A 22,497-nucleotide genomic window follows, 5' to 3' on the forward strand; every position below is an offset into this window, starting at 1 on the left:
AGCTTGGACAGCAAAGTGTCTAGAGTGTAAAGAGGAAGAAGGAATCTAGGAGGAGTGCTAGGCTTAGCAACAAGGAAAGAAAGTGAAGCGGATGATAGAATCTTAAAGAGGCTCAAAGGGCAAAATGAGAGTCTCTTTAATGCTCTCTACAATTCCCCTGCACTCCCCCAACACGTCTTTACTTCAGGGGAACTGAAACATATATAAGCTCCATGTCAGAGCTTAAACAGGGCTGACAACATTCTCCTCCCCTTTTGACAGCATTCAGACCAGATCGGCCACAAGACTTGAGCACTGCATAATGAGAGATCCTCATACCTGGAAACACTGGGCATTTTGCAGTGGCTTCAATGGGGACAAGGAGAAGCCCGGAGAAAGTATGTACAAGTGGGTTGGCCTTTAAAGAGATTCTGTCACTTTGCTCTAAATTAGGGGTCTCCAAACTTTCTTAACAAAGGGCCAGTTTACTGTCCTTCAGATTTTAGGGGGACCGGACTGGGTAGTAGCAAATTGGGGGTAGAAATTGTGCTGTGTCAGTAAACAATACAACTTTGGTATCAGGGGAGGAATAGTGCCCCATCATTGGTATCAGTGGGAGGAATAGTGACCCATCAGTTACCTATGACCCGCGGAGGCCCAGGCACGATGAGAGGACGTCACCTCCAGGCCGGCAGAAGCAAACATTGCCGGGGGGGACGTGGCAGGAAAGGCAGAGGCAGTTTAATTTTTTTTGATCTCGGTCTTTCCAGCCTGAAGGAGAGATGACCCCACATCTCTTGATAAAGAGGACCTGTCAAGCACTATTCCTATTACAAGGGATATTTACAATCCTTGTAATAGGAATAAAAGTGATAAAAAAATAAATAAAATTAAAAGATAAAACAAACAATAATAATAATAAAAAAGTAAAGCGCCCCTGTCCCCACGTACCGAAGTGAAAGCATACTAAAGTCACGCCTACATATGTAAACGGAATTCAAACCACACATGTGAGGTATCGCCACATGCCTTGGAGCAAGAGCAATAATTCTAGCCAAGGACATCCTCTGAAACGCTAAACTGGTAAGCTGTAAAAAAATGTAAAGCGTTGCCTATGGAGATTTTTAAATACCAAAGTTTGGCGCCATTCCACAAGTGTGTGCAATTTTAAAGCGTGACATGTTAGGTATCTACTCTCCTTACTGTGTAACAACATCTTTCACACTTATACACATTGGGCTAACTTTACTGTTTTTTTTTTAATTCATAAAACTGTGAAAATACCGTGTGATGTAAAAAGTTGCTGCGACCGACATTTTATTCCCTAGTCTCTGCTAAAAAAAAAAAAGCATATATAATGTTTGGGGGGTTCTGAGAAATTTTCTAGCAAAAAAAATAAAATGTACATGTAGGAAAGGAGTGCCAGAATAGTCCCAGTATAGATGTGGTTAAGTAAAGTAGTCAGAGAGGGAGGAGGATGCAGGAATCCGAGGGTGATGATCTAGAGAGATGGCGGTCAGAGTGCCTTGGTCCCTGTACAGTTCAGGAAATCAAAAAAATTAAAAACACAACAACACATTCCCTGTTGGAATACTTATTTTATTCATAGTTAAGTCTATCTATTTCACATTGAAATTTGGCTGAGTAGCCATTATATACCTATGCTACCAGGCCCCCAGGACAACTCCCCTGCGCACAGCGCAAAGGTTTATTATTTAATAATTTGTACACGTACAGTTCCGCCATCCAGAGGTCAGTAACACCATAGAACAATATGATTGTAGAGATCTCTTGACGAACAGGCTGTGCAGGTGCAATATATCTGCTGAAATGAAACTCTTTTGCTGCTCTTTAAAGGACCCTTCTGCGGTGCACTCTCCCATCTCGCTTCGGAGATCAAAGATAAACAATGACATGTATTTCTGCATTTCCAGTGCAATTTGCCACAAAATTGAAATGACAGGTTAGTGGTACATAAATAGGCATAGTACAGCTACAGTAAACATTTTCAATATGGATTGTGGGGAAGGAAAGGAAAAAAATAAAAATCGACAACTCTGTGCGTAATATCAAATATTTCACATGCCGTTCCAGACAAGATCAGGCTCCACGATCACATCTTATGTGCTGGTCTGGCCTCGTGTCCAAAGCAGTCAATTGTAGTAGCAACACCGAAATGCAAATTAATATTTTTTTTTTTATAAATAGCCAACAAGTACAAATTCAGTCCCGACATGTTTTGCACTAGGCACAGCTCTTTTTTGTGCCTAACGTGAAATGTGTCAGATCATTTTGCATCTCGGTGTGCATCATATCTCTGTAGAACGTTGTCATGGAACAGATAATTTAATCAAAAGACCAAATATGAAGGGTAAGTCTCAAACGCCAAATCAGCCTTCTTGGTTTGGAAAATAATAGGCCTTATATTAAGATACTAACTTAAGGCAAACAAGCACAGATCTGGCCGATATCGGATTGGCTGAGATTGCCCTTAGCGCTGGTTTATTAATCCATCACCAAGAAAAGCACGTCCGCTACAGAAAACTAAAGGAAAAAGAGCAACCCCAATGCAGTGCTCAGGTGAGGATTTTGTTATATACAGCTACTATAAGGGGCGATAATGAGCACGTCGGGCATCTGAGGCGCTCGTTATTGCTCACAGAAATTTTCCATCTGGTTGGTATAAACTATCAGGCTTTTCATTGGCAAGAATTTAAAGACAGTTCATGTGCTTCTTGGTCTTGACAGGTAAATCCCTGAGCACATTGGTTCCTTCTACACTGTTCAGGCAACGGTAGACCCACCTGTCATTCTCATGGAGATGTCTGACCCTCTATGATAAGTCTTAAGGAGAAGTTTGTGATTTTTTTTAAATTTTAGAATCGTGCATCTGTCCCCCGCCGCCTAAAAGGATGAGAACCAAGTGATCAAACACTGCCCATCGCTCAGTTCTCAGTGCCCCCTGAGAAAAGAGCTGGTGACTGCCAGTCACCGCTGTCTGCTCTGCCCGATCAGCACTCACTGGAGCACTGGGCTGTGGAGGGGGCGGGAGCAGCCGGATCAGGCTCTGAAAGGCTGAGCCGGGTTTCCGGTCCAGGCGTGTGGGCGGATCCCAACCATATGGTCACAATCTTTTCCGAGCCTGGAACGGCTCTGTGACGTCAGCAGGCTCCAGACTGCTGTCTGCTGAAAGCGGGCCACAGGAGTGCATAACAAACTGCACTCCTGTGATCCACAGGAGAAGTACAGCCAAACAAGCTTTGGCAGTACTTCTTTAAATAGGAGACAAAACTTAGGATTATTCAACAATGGCAGCACAGATTCACAAAGTAAAAGTGATTTCTACATTATTTCAGTCTGTTCCACAACAACGTGATCTACACAGGAGCCTTTGGTGACCAAAAATCAGTAAAGTTCATACATTTTTGAGAGAAAAGTTGCAAAAGCTCACCGAGTCATAATACAGATCTGTATTTTTTGTAGTTTGAGTAAAGCTCTTAAATGAAACCGCAGACAGAACAGTTAATGCCCACGCTAAAAGGTAGCAGTAATCAGAATTATCACAGAAATGAAAGCACCATCCTTACTGCAGAATGTTAGTGCAGCTATTGTTATAATGACACGGGTCTTCGCGATTAGCACCTTACAATTGTAGCAATGGATAAAGCTGAGAATGCAACCAACAACCGATCGCAAAGAAAACACTTTCTCTCCCCCCCGTGATATAGTGAAGACCTGGCCGCCAACATTACATTACAGTCTGAGCTCATAAGGTTACCAAATCGATCCTGCCAAGGCAATGGTTGCAGTTGTAGAATATTCCAGAAACTCTGCTATGTACATATAGAACACACAGATCCCGATTTATCAAACTAATTGCAAGAAGTACAATTTGGCCTCTCTGGCAAAAATCAACTGCCATTTTTAGCATGACTCAAGTGCAATTTAGCATGATTAAGGGCTACTGTAGCTTGATGATACAGGCCATAGTCTTCTGTGAGTAGATGTTACATAAGGGCATTTCCCAAAACTATCTCCCCAGCTACTCTTTACTACTGAACTTCTTTTAGAATTGATTCAGCTACTCCTCCAACTTCCAGAGAACCATAATGTTGTATAAAATGAGGCAAAACAGAAACTAAGCATAAAATTCCTCATGCTGGAGTAACACAAGGTACCAGAACATGAACACTAACTTTAGACCCCTTTCACACTGAGGAGTTTTTTTAGTTGGTACAGCGCTAAAAATAGCGCCTAAATACCGCCTGAAAAACTCCTGCACTGCATACTCAATGTGAAAGCCCGAGGGAGAGAAAAAAATCTGCCAGCAGCATCTTTGGAGCAGTGAGAGAATCGGCGTGTATACCGCTCCTTCCCATTTAAAACAATGGGAAACCGCGGTAATACCGCCTGCAATGCGCCTCTGCAGAGGCGCATTGTGGGCGGTATTAACCCTTTATCGGCCGCTAGTGGGGGTTAATACCGCACCGCTAACGGCCCGAATCCCGCGACAAATCCAACGGTATAGCGCCGCTATAGCACCACCGCGCCTCCCGCCCCAGTGTAAAAGGGGCCTTAGTTTGGATTTAATAGGGAAGGCTTTTTTTTTTTTTAGAGGGGGGGGGGATATCTGGTTTGGTAAAGAAGGGAAAAGAGGAGGAATAGAGAAGTTTTTGACAAATACCTTTAAGCCTTAGAGCCGGTTCACACTGGGGCGACTCGTTAGGCGACTCAGCCACCTGACAAGTCGCGTCCCATTCTATTCACCAGAACCGTTCTAATAGGAGCGACGCAAGTTCTTGTACGACTTTGGGGGCTACTCTGGGCGACTTGCATTGACTTCTATACAGAAGTCATTTTGCAAGTCGCCTCTGAAGTCGTCTTCAGGACGACTTGCCGAGTCGCCCCCGAAGTCGTGCCGCCCCAGTGTGAACCGGCTCTTAGGATTATAGTAATGGTGAAAGATGGAAACAAACAAATATATGTGAATATAAAGGTATAGGTTTGGTAGATTACTTTGTCAATTTAAAGCGGTGGTTCACCCATAAAAACGACTTCCCCCTATTACACTGCCCCCCCGCATTACAATACGAATATGCCATTAATTTTTTTTGCCTGCTGTACATACCTGGGTACAGCTATTCACCCGTGTCCTCCGGGTTGCGAGTCCCGCGGTTCCTACCATGGCGGTGATTGACGTTTTGACTAAAAAACGAGCTCCCCCCGTCGTGTAAGCAGCGTCACGATTGGCGGAAGGAGCCGAACGGCGAGTCGGCGCTATACTGCGCCTGCGCATCGCAGTTCGGCTCCTTTCGCCAGTCGTGACGCGGCTTACGCGACGGGGGGGGAGCTCATTTTTTAGTCAAAACGTCAATCACCGCCATGGTAGGAACGCCCACTCCCGCGGGACTCGCAACCCGGAGGACACGGGTGAATAGCTGTACCCAGGTATGTACAGCAGCCAAAAAAAAATTAATGGCATATTCGTATTGTAATGCGGGGGGGCAGTGTAATAGGGGGAAGTCGTTTTTATGGGTGAACCACCGCTTTAAGTACAGTTATTACAGGGGAAGATAGATAGGTATACATATACTTAGATGAACTGTGAATATGACTATGTATTTTTTGGATAACTCCTCTTTTTTCTTTCTTGATATAAAAATAAAAGATATAAATATATATTAAAAAAAAAGGCAAGCAAAGAGCTACAGTTTGGAGACCAACCGCTTTCTACCCAGTAATAAATCCTAACTGAAGACCTTGGACACCGGGACAAGAGAGGTGAGGGGGTGAAATCTCACTAGCAGAGCTCTGGAGAGCAAGGACAATCTGACAGAAGATCGAAGCATTTCCCATTCTTTCCACAAGTGGTGGGAGATACAAGTTTTAGCTATGCAAGCCTTTGCCAATGCCGAGTTTAGCACATGGTCTACATTACAGCCATTGGGTTATACAATTGGCTACAGTTATTGGTGTAGGATTGAAATCTCAGACTGTAATGTGAATGTGGCCAGCTTCAGATCTAACTATTGCAGATATTAAGGTGGCCAACTTCTCCGACATAACCTCTATCACGTGACATGAGAATTTGGCTGAATCGAGTCCTACACAAAAGAGGAATGGCACAAAGATGACATGGCAGCAACATATTCGAGAAGAAAGCCATTTGCTAGGACTCTTGTTCTTCTCTTGTGGAATGTCCAACGACGACAACTTTTTCTCTGAAAAGGAGGATATAAAGATGGAAGCCTGGGTAGATACTGAAGATAATGGAAGCACCCTAACCAATGCTTAAATGTGCGATAAATTCAGAGTATGAGGCTTCGAGGTTCATATTGCTCTCCCAAAATCATGCACATGCGAATCACCGGATGTGCCGGATTCTAGAACATACTGCTACATCTGATAGGTATACTCACTACCATTTGTTGTAGAGAGGAGGAAATAAAAAAAGTGAGCTGCACCCCACCAAGTTCCTAAGGAACCTGGTCTGATTTTGAAGAGCACAAAGGTTTAAAATGTTCAACATAATTCTGTAAAAGTTGCCCCCCCCCCCCCCCCAACGGTGAGCTACAGCTGATGTTTTCAGCATTGGAGTAACCGGAACCAGAAATGTACTTCAGCCGCAAGACCAGCTTTTTGGAGAAAGTCAAATAATTCCCATAATACTTCCCAGTGATGTCATGCTAAGGACACAGGGCTCATGCCACAAATATCTGTAAAACAGGGACAGCTCTATACAAACTGCATAATCCAGCTGCTGATTGGCTACAAACCCCAACATACAGCCTTGTATTCTGCCTTATCCCACTTACAGTCACTGTACACTACTCTCTCTTGCTATGAAAAAGCATGACAACGCGAACCTATACAAAAATAGGAAGCAGCCATTTTGCTAAAGGAAAGGAGTTCCATTCCACTAAGAGTGACATGCTCTAGCAAATGAATAAATAGAACAAAAAAAGTAATGGATAACCTGTTTAACCTTTTATACAAAAGGGAACATCTAGGCACTTATTCTGGGATCGTTTATAACACTATGTACAATTTAAATGCTAACAAATATGTATACATTTGGTAATGCGATCGTTTACGAATGCGGACTAATATAAGCCGACTGCTGGTTGGTAGCCATGTTTATGGGGTCTTAAGAGTTCTGCTATTCTTTTTATTCTATAGATTTTGGAGGTGGGTGGTAGGATATGAGACACAGCCTTTCAGAGAGGTCAGAAACACACAATGCTTTGGGCATTCTCACCCCTAAAGTCTGGTACACACAGGTAGACCCCAGTGGGTTGAACAAAAAAAAAAAAAAAAACTGAACCAACAATCCGATGCTGGCACAGCGATCTCCCAGCTGAGCTATTGTGTTCCGACAGGGGGACAGTCACCCTAGTGCGTAGATTGGATGCCGATTGACAGACCCTTTTCGGCCATGACCTTTCGACAGAAGCCAGACGTTTGGCCGCCATACACACGGCCTGAATGTCGGATGTTTTTTTATTAAACCGCTTAGATTGCCGATACATGGCCTGTGTGTACGGTGCTTAAAGCGAAGTTACACCCAGAAATGGAACTTCCGCTTTTCGGATTCCTCCCCCCTCAAGTGTCACATTTGGCGCCTTTCAGGGGGAAGGAGGGAGCAGATACCCGTGCAATCCAGGTATATTCTCCCACTTCCGGGCATAGGTCACTGCGGTGTTCTACGCCACGTCAGGCACCTACTTCTCCTACCGAAGATGGCGGCGGTAGCACCCGAGAGCCGATGGACAGATTGGCTTTGGCTGCCGACATCGCGGGCGCCCAGGACACATAAGTGTCCATATATTAAAAGTCAGCAGCTACAGTATTTTTTTGGGGCGGAACTTCACCTTTAGACCAACAAAAAGACATTATTTGAAGGACATAGCACTGTAGATTCATAACTTGTATATACTGCCACCTAGAGGGTGTTGTGTCCCTCAACAAACAGAATGCATTGCCTTGTTCACATTGGTTGTATTTAAAGAGTACATCTGTGCAAAGAGTGTTCTATGCATCCACATGCAGTTCAACTGGGACACTATACACAGCTGCTTCCAATTTGACAGCAGTCTTCAGTGCAGGTCCCCGAACACATGACAAGCATCCACACCCACATGGATGTCAAACTGGGAGTAGTGGCTGTGTCCATGGAGGGAACACGCTTTGCTCGGATATACTCTTTACATATGCCAAGACCAGTGAAACAGAGTGCCATCTCCAGGGCTTTTTTTCAGTCTGAACTTGGTGGAACTCAGTTTCACCACCTCTGGCTCAGGCCCCCTCTGCCCACCACTAGTAAAACAGAGAAGTCCGGCTTCTGTGTTTACAAGTGACAGCTTGTCTCCTAATGGCTCCCACAGATCTGATCTCCTAAGCGGCTCCCACTAAGTGCAGGATCGGGACAAGGGAGATGCAGGTGCCTTGCAAGTGAGAGAGGCAGAGCCCAATACACATTGTACGCAGGGAGGTACTAGAGCCGGCTGGGTGCTTCAGCCCAATACAACACAAGTAAGATATGTGGAAGATGCATGCAGAGCTCAGAGCTGAAGAGGGCTGAAAGTGACATGCAGAGGTAAGCAAATGTGGAAGGCGGCTGAACTGTTTGTGGCGCACCCCTGAACTTTGCACTTTGCGCACCCCTGAACTTTGCACTCTATATGCAACACCTCCCCCAAAACTGCAATCTGTACGTAATGCACTCCTGGTATGTAAAGCCCCTTTAAGACCTTTCCACGGTTTGTCGCAAAATTTGACCACACCCACTATTTAATGCAGTTTGGAGGTTGTGCGTGTGGTGGGGTCATGGTTGGGTTCCAGCACATTTTCTGAGAAAAATAAGCCCTGACTACTTTCTTAATAATTCACAGCTTAAAAGCACAGGCTTCCAGCTAGAAATGGTCCCTTGTAACCACCAATCTTCAAACAGTATATAGAGAAAGCTGGCACTCCAGTGAAACAGCTATAAGCTATGCTATTAAAAAAGCATTTGATTATAGTCATTGAACTAGAGGAGCGCCAGCCTTCTCTATATACTACTCATTATATATGCCCCTGTGAACAAGGCCTAATATACTAAATTTCTTCATTGAGGGACACAGCACCCTATAGGCATGCATGGCCGTTTGCATGGGTATATGATCAGGTACCCCTGTGTGTGAACAAGACCTAAGATTTTGTATTTTTGTACCTGCATAAAATCCTCTTCACCAATGTATATTGAGGGAATCCCACTCCCTTAAAGTGATCTTAATTTGGTTGGCTTGCAACCACATTTTGCACCGCTGTGCATTAAGGGGGGGGGAAAAAAAGGGTTCCTTCCTCTATTCCCTTTCCTACAACTGAACTGTACAGCAGGTTCCAGAGGTGTAGCCACTAGAGGTAGATGGGCCCTTTTTATTTTACTAAAGCTTAGTACACATGGGCCGAATGTCTGGCTGGTTCAATAAAAACCGTCTGACATTCGGCCCGTGTGTATGGCAGCCGGTCTGACAGAAGCAATGAAAACCAGCAGCCGGCCGACTCCAGGTGAGCTATATGCAAATGGCTGAGAGCACTGACCGGAGGGTTCAGAACACAATAGAACAGCAGAGGAGATTGCTGTACCAACATCGGATTGTTCGTGTACCAGGTGTGTAAGCAGTAATATGTTCATAGGTCATGGATCTATAGTGCGCCGTCCATCAATTAATGATGAAGAAACTTGAATCATCAAGACAGGCTCTCACTTAAGTGAAAATGACCTTCAAATACGGGGACCCCTGTATATTTTACGTATTAAACAATTTGTCATTGGGCATTTGTGGACTTGTTTAAAGTGATTGTAAAATCCATTTTTTTTTCTATAAAAATAACAACCATGTCATATTTATCTGCTCTGTTGCAGTGGTTTTGCACAGAGCAGCATGGATCCTCCTCCTTCTCGGGTCCCTCCCTCCTGCTGAGTCCCCCCACAGCAAGCAGCTTGCTATGGGGGCACCCGAGCCGAGCCGCAGCTCCCTGTCCAATCAGAGACAGAGCAGTGGTTCGGAGGCTGTCCCCTATCTCTCCTCATTGGCTAACAGCAGTGGGAGCCAATGGAGTCTCAGCCAATCAGGAGAGAGAGTCGGATTGAGAAGGGGCTCAGGTAAGAAGGGGGGGGGGGGTTCACACAGAAGGCTTTATATCTTAATGCATAGAATTCAAATAAAAAAACGTTTGACTTTATAACCACTTTAAGTATCTGGAAATTAGAATTTTCCTGCAGCAGCGCGTTTCAGATTTAAATTAGAAGCAAGGCATTCTGTAAATCGATCAATGCCGCCACCTTTTCCACCACAGGGCAGTAAAGGCTTTCAGCAAAGATCAACGGGGAAGTGAAATGCGATGGACAATGGCCTCTCTCTCTCTTCAGGGTCCTGCCCAGCAAGAGAAGAACATGGGAAATGTTTAAGAGCTAAATCATTTTATACACAACATGCAATAAGTGCCTTAATACTAACAAGCAGAAAAACTCTGCGATCCAGGAATAGGAGCTCCCATACTATGGCAGGCCGCTGTGTCTGTCGCCAGGCTGCATCAGACTTCTCACTCAGACGTGCCAACACAATGCCCTTTACCCCCCCAAATAAAACTGAACACGTGGAAAGAAAAATCTGGGTACACAGCCAAGGGCAGGAAGCATTGAGATTGTGTCACCACAACAGCAAATCAAAAATAGCAGCAAGATAATAAAAACACAAGACAAACATAGGGTCACATTCATCGCCCATGGGCCAGAGGAGCGCATAACATACAAACAATAAAAAGCTGAAGCGAGGCAGAAGAAGAAGTGCAATATTTACCTAGTACAAGGTACAAAACTCGAGCTTGGTCGCATAACCGGTCACTCTGCCGCACTGCGTCCGTGTCACAGAGTTTGGGGCCAGCGACCGCTCTTATCCGCGATCAAATATTTAAAGGTAAAAGTCAAAAAAATAAAAATGCCTTTAAAAATGGTATAAAAATATGCCAGACATTAAAGTGGGTCTAAACCTACCTTTCTAAACTACCATTCCCATAATCCTCAGCAAGACTAGCATACCGTAAAATGGATTTCTTGTGCTTGCTCAATCTTCATGCAAAAAGGGAGCATACCGTGTAATAAAACTACCGCTTATATACTAAAAGAAAAAAATATATATATATGCTTAATTCAATCAATTATTCCTAACGGAATAAACAGGAACAGGTTATTTGGATATTTTGCAAAGCCAATATAAAAAAATCTAATCGGAGCTTTACAATTTCCAGTTAAGACTTTCTATAGGTTTAAAAAACAAACTTCCAGAATGTTCTTTTTTAAATGTCTGCACATGTATGCAATCTAAGTGGAAGCTCAGGCTATATATATATATATATATATATATATATGAATCGGACAGGAATTCGAATGAGGTTGATATTATTTCCCCAGAAATATGTTCATAAATAAATAAAATAGTCCAGTGTATCTGCATATATGCCCAGGAGTTTTACCAAATTAGTGGTCCTGAATCAACCGATTCCTAAGAGCCCTTTCACACTGACAGCGCGGGTGCGTTGGTGGATAAAGCGCAGCCCATTTTAGCGGCGCTTTACCAACGTTTTAGAGTCTTTTTTTTAATCGCTAGCGGGGCACTTTTAGACGACGCTAGCGGCCGATTAAAGGGTTAAAAGCGCCTGCAAAGCGCCGCTGCCGATTGATTTCAATGGGCAGGGGCAGTTTAGGAGCAGTGTATACACCGCTCCTAAAGCGCCTCAAAAATGCTGCTTGCAGGACTTTTGACGTCCTGCACTGGGATTGCAGATGATGCATTTTCAGGTGCATTACATGCGCTATGTTTAGCGCTAAAGCGCCTCCAGTGTGAAAGGGGTCTTAGTTTTCAGGCACTTTAGCACAGGAAACAGCCTCTGCTAAGAGCCTGAAAACCGCCTCCCTTTCATTCCAGTGTGACTTTTCACACTGGGGCGGTGCGCTTGCGGGACGTTCCAAAAAGTCCTGCAAGCAGCATCTTTGGGGCGGGTTGGGAGTGCTGTATATAGCGCTCCCAAAGTGCCCTGCCCATTGGAGCGTGGCACTTTTAACCCCAAAGAAGGGGTTAAAAACTCCCATGTGGTGGTGCTTCTGAAGCGCCTGAAAGGTGCTTCGGAAGCGCCACCACATGGGAGTTTTTAACCCCTTTTTTTGGGGTTAAAAACGCCACACCAGCGGCCGAAAAGCGCTGCTTAAACAGTGCTAAAGCACCACTAAAAAAAGCGGCGCTTTAGCACCAACGTGGCCCCAGTGTGAATGGGGTCTAAAGCAGTCACTTTTGGTGTGAAGACTACCCGGGGATGGAATAGACAGAAGTCCTGCGCCATCCCCATCCCTCAATCTTTGGAATCGCTCTTTACGCTCAGAACAACATTCAGGATATAACGACACACTGTCCCAGTTAGTTGTGAATGACGTGAAATCATAAAAGCAAAAAACACTTGACAATGCCAGTGCTGGAATGCAGAGCTACGTATTCTTCGCCTATTCCTGATCCCGATAAACCGCGCTTTCCGTTGCACAAAGCTACCAATACAAAAAGCAAGTCTTCTAGCTACCTCCCAATTTCACAAAGCAGATATATGGCAGTGTCAACCAAGGCCTGCTGGTCAACAAAAAGCCCTTTCTACAGGTGCCGGAGGCATGGCGCCCTCTCCTGCACTGCCGGCTCATCTGTGGACAAAGTCAAAAAGATTTCTGTAGTATCTAGCAGCATTCCCTTATATATACGTAGAGATTTGTCTTTACCTAAACAGACACATTCAGGATTGGACAGTCATTTAATAGTTAGCAGCTGTGGCAGCTCTTGTAAATAATATGGGGGGGCCCAAATGTAGTGGGGGACACGCGATCGCCTAGCACATCGTTCTGGTCTTCCAATGACAAATGCATTCTTCTCATATTCTTGATACCATTGACCAGGATGGCATAATAACACTTTGCAAATGAAGCCATTAATCCGAATTCTGAATTTGACGATAATTTCAAAATGATGAAATCATTTTTGTTACGATTTCTACAAAAACAGAACAACCCGTTCCTTACTAGAGGTTTCTCCGACCTTGATGCCGTAACAGTTAGATCAATTGTTGTGCAATAACTTAACCGTCCCCCACTGCATTTAGGAAGGACCTCCGCTGATTAAACTCAGTGAGTTTGGAAAGGATAAAAAAAAAAAAAAAGACAAACAACAGAAAAAAAAAAAGAGACAATAAGTTAGTCGATGTGGTCACCAAACACTGGCGTGAGGTTCCTCAGCCACTGCCCAGAGTAGAGCTGCACACAGAGCATTGTAACCCAAAAAACAAGGAATTACATAAAAGACAAATAAATCCCTAAAGTTTTTTTTTTTTTTTTTTCAAGCTTTAAATTACTCAAGAGAAAAAAAAATATATATTATAAAATCTAGCTTTTCCCCATGTATTGCTCCGTCCAGGAGACAGGACACTTCTCAGATTCTGCACCGTCTAAAGGTTGATTGGACCAGTGCTGGGTGGCAGTGGAGTCTTCACGGATTAGTTCAAGAGTTTTGTGATGACACAAGACATCCGCCAGGAGCGATTGTGCCTTTTTTCTTTTTTGTTGCTCCGTACTCCCCTCTTCTACTCCTTTGTTCTGAGGGTGCCCCTGCTTATCTCCTGAGCACCTATCCACTCGGGGGGGGCACCAGCCTAGACCCCAGGGTGCTGCGTCGAGCTGACATCGGCAAAAGGTTTTGCGGGTGTCGGAGGTAGAGCAATTGGCGCAGGTTTATACTCTGGGTTAAGATCCTCGTTTCGAGGAAGAGCTGCACAAATCTTTCTTCAGAACAAGAACGCTGAGAAAATCAAGTTTCGAAACACCATACCCGGCATCTCTGAGCGAAAACGTCTTCAGGCAGCTGGATGAAGGCCATCCACTCAACACAGCTGCTGCGTATTCAGTTCATTCTAGAATATAAATTTTGTATTCATAGTATACATATATATATTTATATATGTATCTACATATAAATCTTCTCTATACACATATTGCACACTTTCTCCCGCCATACGTTCCCGTCACCCTCATTGGTAAGGTTTGTCCTCCGAGTCTGAGACAAAGTCTCGTGAAACAATGCCATTCTGGAGGTTTATCAAGGAATCTTTCATCTGGAGAGGGAAATAAAGGATCAGCGATTAGACGAAAAGACCAAAAAGAAAAAAAGTCACAAGATCACACTGAGCTGAATTTATCAAGACTGGGGCAGCGAGAAGCAGGAGCAGCTGTGCATGGCAACCAATCACCTTCTATCTTTCATTTACAAAGGCTAACTAAACAAGCTGAAGATAGAAGCTGATTGGTTGCTATTCTGCTCAGGTTTATGATTACAGGTAGTCTGTTTCACCCCACCTAAAGTGGTTGTAAACCCTGTTGCACCACTTTTAACTACAGGTAAAACTAGAACATACTGTTAGATAGGTTGATTTGGTTGTCAGCGGGCTGGCCGGTGAGTAAAGCTAGGATTTTTCCTATGATTTATCCTTGGTCTTGCTTATATCATATGTTGCCTTCCTATGCTACTCACTGCAAAGGCCAGTTATAGGTGGGGGTGGTGGACACCGTTTTATGTTGTAATGTTGCTGTTGTATTGGTCAGGCAATGCACTGACACCTTTGCAGCCATTGTGTGATTTGCTGGGTGTTTAGTGTGCTCCTGTACCTTTAAGAAGGGGTGGGCTTCGTTCAGTCCACCTGACCTCCACCTAGCCATCCGAATGCATGTGCCTCCATTGTGGAGTCTCTCATAAGCTAGAGATAGGACCACACATACCAGGGTGCCGTGACGAGGCTCTGTGGCTTACGCATGCATTTGCAAATGTGTGCAAACCCATTTTAACGCAAACTGTTAGGTTGATGCGGTTCTGAGCCAGCTGGCCGGTGGGTAAAGCTTGACTATAACAAGGCTTACCTGTAAGTACCATCAATATCTCCTAAACTAGGACAGTTTTGGAAATATTTACTGTATTCGCATGTGCCAACGTCATTGCCACATGTGTACTGAAGAAATGGGCCGCTTGTGGCGTTTCTTCAGCAGCTGTGCCGTGATTGCCCGCCTTCCACGCGCATGTGCGGGGGAGACGTGTCGCTGGTCACAGCGGTGTGTGGGGACCGCTGCAACAGAAAGGTAATATCATAATGTGCTAGTATGCATCGTATACCAGCGCATTATGAAAGACTTATTTTAAAGTGGTTGTAAAGGCGCAACCACTCAATCCAGCAATGTCCAAGAGAGACTTGGCTCTCCAGGGACTCACACTCCTGATTGGCTTTTGGCAACAGCGGGAGACAAGGGGGGCGGGGCAGAGCCGTGGCTCCATGTGCGACTGGACACACAGACGTGCCTACGAAAGCTCACCTGCTTGGGGAGGAGCCAGGAGCGCCGGTGAGGGACCCAAGAAGAGGAAGATCCAGGCTGCTCTGTGCAAAACCATTACACAGGGCAGGCAAGTATAACATGTTGATTATTTAAAAAAGAAAAGAAAAAAAAAAACAAGACTGTATTATCACTTTAAAGAGAAGCCCTTTAGTGGTGCGCTGTCACCACTCACAGAGCTTCTATCTTCACATGATCTTCCTTTGGGGTTTGCAGGCTCCAGCTGTTTGAATGGCCAAGCCGTGATGACATCACTCCCGTGCATGGGAATCACAGCCATGGCACAGAGCCCTGAAGGAATGGAATAGAGCAGGTGTAGGCAACCTGGTGCCCTCCAGCTGTTGTGGAACCACATTTCCCATGAGGCATTGCAAAGCTGGCAGTTGCAATTACTCCCAAAGGTATGATAGGACTTGTAGTTCTGCAACAGCTGGAGGGCCCCAGCTGGCCTACCCCTGGCATAGAATATGCTGTTCCTTCAAAGCGCATGCGCCAGCGACGTCACCGGCTGCAGCTACAGTAAATATCTCCTAAATGGTGCATGTTTAGGAGATATTCATTGTACCTACAGGTAAGCTTTATTATAAGCTTACCTGTAGGTACAAGTGTTGGAGCGGTGTTTACTACTGCTTTAAAAGGGTGATGGGTTACCAGGGCCACAATGATTCAAGGACCAGAACTTTCTTATCACAATATTTTATTGAGGCAGATTGGTCTCGCTTTTGCATTCCCGACCATCTCAAAGCTATGACAAAGGCCAGGATCAGCGAGGCCAATCCTTTTCCTCTACAAGAACACATAATGAGATGAAATGTTCCAGTCTGTGCATGGTGAGAAAAGTTTCCTGAGCGCCACCAACATGAATGAGCAGTTTTAGGTGCGGTTCACACCTATGCATTTTTTTTTTGCATTTTGCAGACTTGCACTACAGAACGTGTTCCATAGAAAACCATGTTAAAATGGACTTTATTGCAAATCTGCAAAAAGCACACAAAAAAAAAATCATAGGTGTGAACCAGGCCTTAGTATTAAACAGTGCAGACTGAGTGCTACTGTGCATAGGACTGTTTAGGGGGCCCTTGTCATTTTATGTTTTCGCAAGCAGTAACCCACAGTGGTAGGCTGGATTCACACCTATGCAGTTTTAGAGCTTTTTGCATTTTGCAGATTTGCACTACAGAACATTTAACATGGTTTCCTATGGAACACGTTTTGTATTGCTAATCTGCAAAATTCAAAAAGCACTAAAACTGCATAGGTGTGAATCCAGCCATGTACTGGGTAGCACTCTCACCTAGCAGTAAAAAGGGTTGCTGGTTCGAATCCCAACCATGACACTACCTGCCTGCAGTTTGCATGTTCTTCCTATGCCTGCGTGGGTTTCCTCCAGGTACTCCGGTTTCCTCCCACACTCCAAAGTAGGGCTGCAACGAATCACAGGTGATCCGTGATCCGTACAGGTCACCCCCTTCGGATCGGCACACACTGTGATCCGCGGATTGCCGCGGCTCCGGAGCTAGGCCGAAGCCGCGGCCTTTCCTAATGTTATGGCCACAGCTCCGGAGCTAGGCCGAAGCTGCGGCCTTTCCCAACGTTATGGCCGCGGCTTCGGCCTACCTCCGGAGCCGTGGCCATAACGTTAGGAAAGGCAGCGGCTTAGCTCCGGAGCCGCGGCAATAACATTAGGAAAGGCCGCGGCTTCGGCCTAGCTCCGGAAGCTGCGGCCATCTTGGTACACCCGGCAGCGGCCCTCCTCCTCTGTTTACACCCACAGAGGAGGAGGAGCCCGCACTCGTGGCCGTGGGACACTCTTCTGGAAGTGACTCTGTACTACCTAAGGGGAGGGGGGGCTGTCTTGCCTGGGGGGGGGGGGGGGACTGTCTTGCCTGGGGGGGCTGTTTTGCCTGAGGATATGTGGATATTACAGTGAAGGGGTGTGGATATTACAGTGGGGGGATGTGGATATTACAGTGGGGGGGGGGGGGGGGAGATGTGGATATTACAGTGGGGGGGGAGAGATGTGGATATTACAGTGGGGGAGAATTTTTTTTTTCGATTCAAAAATTATCCGATCCGTGACTCCTGATCCGGGGAACGATCCGAACCGTGAGTTTTTTGATCCGTTGCACCCCTACTCCAAAAACATGCTGGTAGGTTAATTGGCTTCTGTCTAAATTGGCCCCAGTATATGAATGTGCGTTAGGGACCTTAGATTTTAAGCTCTTTGAGGGTAGGGACTGATGTGAATGTACAATGTATATGTAAAGTGCTGCGTAAATTGACAGCGGTACACAAGTACCTTAAATAATAATAGGATTCAAGTGCAAGTCAAAGCTTGAAAAAACTGGGAAACATTTCCTTAAGTCACCACTAGGTGGCACCAGTCTAGCACAGGCTGAGAGTAAAGGACAAAGCGTGCAATAAAACAGCAAATGCTGTTGTGGTTAGTAGTGATGAACACCTCTTTGTTATGCTATGCAATATCTGTCTATGAATATAAATAGAAAATTAACCCATGTGAAGGCTGAAAAACTTCTCCAAACTAACCCAGTCATACTATCCAAGTCTACAATCTGTTACTGTACAATACAAAGGAATCTGGAGATACTGGCCTTTTTTTTTACCTGATCCAGCAGCATGACAGATGACTTTACAATCTGCCTCCATTTTTGAAGCTCTGTGTCGTGATGTTTTTGCTGAGACTCCAGCAGCTGGGTCCACTCCGCCTGCGACTGCGGGAGAGGGCTGCAAACATACAGACAGTACAGTTAGCACCACAGAGAGAGGGAGAGAGATTGTGCTCCTCCTCAGATTTACTCCTTATGGGGTTACCTTTCTTGGAGTCTGAAGCCTTGCCATGTGCTCAGGGCCTGAGTGCTGTATTCCAACATCCAGAGCTTGTAGAAGAGCATTACATTGAGCATGACCAGAAGCACCAGGCTGTGGAAGAAGAAGAACATAATCCATGTCAGTTAGGAGGTGAGAGACGAGACCTGGAATATCTTCACTATGGGATGTTAGAAAGGTCACAGGATAAACACTTTCCTAACATGACGGCCACCATATCCTGTGTAAATGATCGCTAGAAAGATATGGTGATTTGATAACCGCCATCTCCCCAATACATCCAAGGCCAGTCATAGAGGAGTGCATTTCTTTCCTGCAACCACTGGTTGCAAAAAGGAAATTTGCTTGATTTCCCCATTACCACAGACCGTGTTGATGGGGGAATCCCTTCTGCTGAGCCATTGTATTCTCCGGTGTGTACACACACACACACACACACACACACAAAATAAAAGTTTTATTATATATTTTTTGGGGATATTTATTATAGCAAACATTAAAAAATATTTTTTTTTTTTTTTTTTTATTGCCGCAATATTGTTGTTTATAAAGCAAAAAATTAAAAACGCACAGGTGATCAAATACCACCAAAAGAAAGCTCTATTTGTGGGGAAAAAAAGGACGCCAATTTTGTTTAGGAGCCACGTCGCACGACCGCACAATTGTCAGTTAAAGCGACGCAGTGCATAATGGCCCGGGGCTAAAGTGGTTAATAAATGAAATCGTCATTTAAAAACTCCATTTTGTATTTACTTGGGATATCTTTGTGTAATTAACATTTGTTTGATGATCCGAGTCATTTAAGTGTGACAAATATGCAAAACAATAAATAAAAAAATCAGGAAGGGGGCAAATACTTTTTCACAGCACTGTACTGTATGTCACTGGTTGCTGTGGGTATCCTAAGAGCTCCATAATAGAGCCCAGGTCTGTTTCTGCTCTTAAGCAGGTGCCTCCACTCTTCAATTCCATGGTGTAATCACCGGGCAGAATGCCAAATAACCTACGGTAAATCGTCTACCCGGGCGACAAAAGCTTTCCTTATACCAACAAAGAATAAAAGAGGCTGAAAACCAAATGATGATTGGATTTCCATATTTCACATGTAGAAGTTACAGTGACATGTTTTTTTTTTTTTTTTTTTTTTTTGTTCCGCCTCAGAGAACTGTCAGGAAACTTAATCAATTTGCGTTCATTCGCAGTCTCCTTAGTTCACATCATGGTGGGAAACCTTTTTTTTTTTTTTTTGGTTATTTTGTTATTGCAAAAGTGCGTTTAAATATATGTCAATAAATATACAAAAAAGAGAAAAAAAAATACTTAAATGTGTGAATGAATACATTAATTTCCCCTAGCCGAACAGACCCTCATCCCACCCTCATCCCTTAACCCCACCCTCCGCCCTCCCCTATGTCCGAACTTCAGTCTCGTATTGTATCTCTCTTTGCCCGTTATACTTCTTACACTATATCATCCTATCTATATACCTCGATGAAAGTTTAAAATTAACCCAATCCTGCCATTTTAATTTAAATCCTCCTTCTCCTTCCTCTCCCATGAACCTGAGCTGTTCAGCATAATATATATCATTGATTCTGCACAACCAGCTCCTCTCTGTCGGGCTCATAGGGTCCTTCCATTGTTTGGGGATCAGACTCTTTGCTGCATCTAGTACGTGAGGAAGTAAAGTTCTCATATACTGTTTGGTTGACATTTCTGTCCCGTGGAACAGACAGACCCATGGATCAGGAAGTATTTTAATTCCTGTTATCTCCTCAATTACTAATAATACATTATTCCAGTATGTTTTAATTTTTGGGCAGGTCCACCATATATGTGACATAGTACCCACTTCAAGACAGCCTCTCCAACAATATTTGGAGGTATCATCTTGAAAACGGTGTGCTATGACCGGGGTTATATACCACCGTGCTAAACATTTGAAGTTCATTTCGATTAATGCACAGTTAGTTGAACTAGTATGCGTCTTTTTTAATATTTTCCTGACCTCCAACTCGGTTTTACCCGTTCCCAATTCCTCTTCCCATTTATTAATGTAAGGAGGGAAACCGGGATCTTTCAATCCCATCAAAATTTTGTAAATTGAGGAGATCCCGCCTCTTCCTTTTGGTGCTAAACACAAACGCTCCAAAGGGAGCAGATTTCTATCTGACCTCGGGGGGGAGGGGAAGGAATCTACAAAATGCGTCAGCTGCATATATCGCCACCAGTTCAGCTCAAACAATTCTTTTTTTTTACTTAATTCCTGGTAGGTAAGAATTTTGCCGTCTTTTAATATATCTTTTAATTGTGCATCTGGTTTTTTAATCCAGTTACCAAACAGGCCTATTTTCCCTGGTGCAAAAAAATTTGTGTCGAATAGAGGGATTAATGGGGAGTTAAAGCCCCATCTGTGCTTTTTTTGTGTCCTATCCCATATGGACATGGATGCCAATGTGATCGTGTGCATGTGCGTATTTTGTTGTCTGAAATGTGGCGGTATCCAAATCTCTTTTCCTAACAGTGACTTGTTTGAGCAACTTTCTAATCTAACCCACCTTTTCTCATTATTATCTCTAACCCAATCAACCACCCGTGCCATGTGAATAGCCGTGTAATATGTGTAGATATCAGGTACCCCCAAACCACCACGTTCCTTATCTCTAATTAATATTTCCATACTTATGCGCGGTTTTTTGCTCCGCCATATAAACCTATTTAATAACTGTTTTAATATTTTAAAGTAAGCACCCGGTAATACGATTGGTAACATTTGAATTTTATATAATATCTTAGGGAGAATAAACATTTTAAAACAATTTATTCTCCCTAGTAGAGATCTTTGTCTAGATGCAATTCTCTTTAAATCAATTTTAATATCATTTAATAACGGGATAAAATTCTGTAGGTAAATTGGCTCCGGGGATGCTGTGATATTAACTCCCAAATATTTTATCTCGATATCTTTCCAAATAAATGGAAACTCTTGCTTATATCTCCGTACGTCCTGTGCGTTCACGCTAATATTAAGGATTTCTGATTTTAGAGGATTGATTTTGAAATTTGACACATCTCCATACAATTTAAGAGTTTTTAATAGATTCGGGAGGGTTATAGTTGGGTTCGTTATATATAGTAAGATATCGTCGGCGAATGCTGCACTCGCAGCATACAGTGACATGTTTTGAATAGAGCAGCTTTCAGCTTTATCTATTAAAATGCAAAAAGGAAACGTCCAAGAGCCATCACAATCACAACAGAATCTAGCTGACAAAACTGCTAAAGCAAATGTAGAAGGTAAAAAATAAATGTAAAAAGAAATGGCAAACCTTGTCTATACTTACCTGCTCTGTGCAATAGAATTGTGCAATAGAATTGCACAGAGCGGCCGTGAACCTTCTTTTCTCGGGTCCCCCACTGGCGCTCCTGGACCCGCCCCTCTGTCCACTGCCCCCATTTTTTTTTTTAAACAGAGCAGGTAAATATAACGTTTGTTATTTTTATTTAAAAAAAAACGAACCTTTACAACCCCTTTATTACAAGGAATGCATTAAAGGAGTTGTAAAGTCTCATGTTTTTTCCCCTTAATGCCTTCAATACATTAAAGGTGAAAAACCAGTGCAGCGACCCCCCCCCCCCCCCCCCCCACAGAGTCCTCCTTTTACTTACATGAACCCGATCGTTCCAGAGACGTTCTCCAGCCGCTGTGTCTCAGATCCTCATTGGATAGATTGATAGCAGCGGGAGCCAATGTCTGTCATTCAAATTCATTGACACGGAAGCCAGAGGCGGGGCGGAGTCCTGCTGTCTGTGTCAATGGGCGCAGCAGCAGGACTTGGGAGGGCATTCGCACGGGTGCCCCCAGGGAAAGCGGCTCTCCGTGGGGGCACTTGATGAAGAGGAGGAGACAGGAGACCGCAGAGAAAGAGGATCGGAGCAGGTAAGTATGACATGTTTGTTATAAAGAAAAAGGGACTAACCTTCACAATCACGTTAAGGTAAAAATGTTTAGGCTTTAGAACAGTGATGGTGAACCTTGGCACTCCAGATGTTTTTGAACTACATTTCCCATGGCACTTATGTACTCTGCAGTGCAGTTGGGCATCATGGGAAATGTAGTTCCAAAACATCTGGAGTGCCAAGGCTCGCCATCACTGCTTTAGAACAACGTTAATGTTAGAAAGAGGGTTATAGGTAGTATGTCGCAAGGGAATACCAGCTCT

General features: G+C 44.1%; 1 protein-coding gene across 4 annotated transcripts in view; it reads right to left on the reverse strand.

Moving 5' to 3' along the window:
- Positions 1–12,794: 12,794 nt before the first annotated feature.
- Positions 12,795–22,497, reverse strand: part of GRAMD1B (GRAM domain containing 1B) — a 309,236-nt gene continuing 299,533 nt past the window's right edge. For 3 of the 4 annotated variants that reach the window (XM_040326383.1, XM_040326385.1, XM_040326386.1), the window contains 3 exons: positions 18,260–18,367; positions 18,040–18,172; positions 12,795–14,163 (listed from right to left, as the gene is read on the reverse strand). In XM_040326383.1, the coding sequence (XP_040182317.1) occupies positions 14,080–14,163; positions 18,040–18,172; positions 18,260–18,367 (325 nt within the window). In that variant the 3' untranslated portion in view covers positions 12,795–14,079. The remainder of the gene's footprint in view (positions 14,164–18,039; positions 18,173–18,259; positions 18,368–22,497) is intronic. The other variant, XM_040326384.1, reaches the window with a different exon arrangement.

This window comes from Rana temporaria, chromosome 10 (assembly GCF_905171775.1).
Source record: "Rana temporaria chromosome 10, aRanTem1.1, whole genome shotgun sequence".
Lineage (NCBI taxonomy): Eukaryota > Metazoa > Chordata > Amphibia > Anura > Ranidae > Rana > Rana temporaria.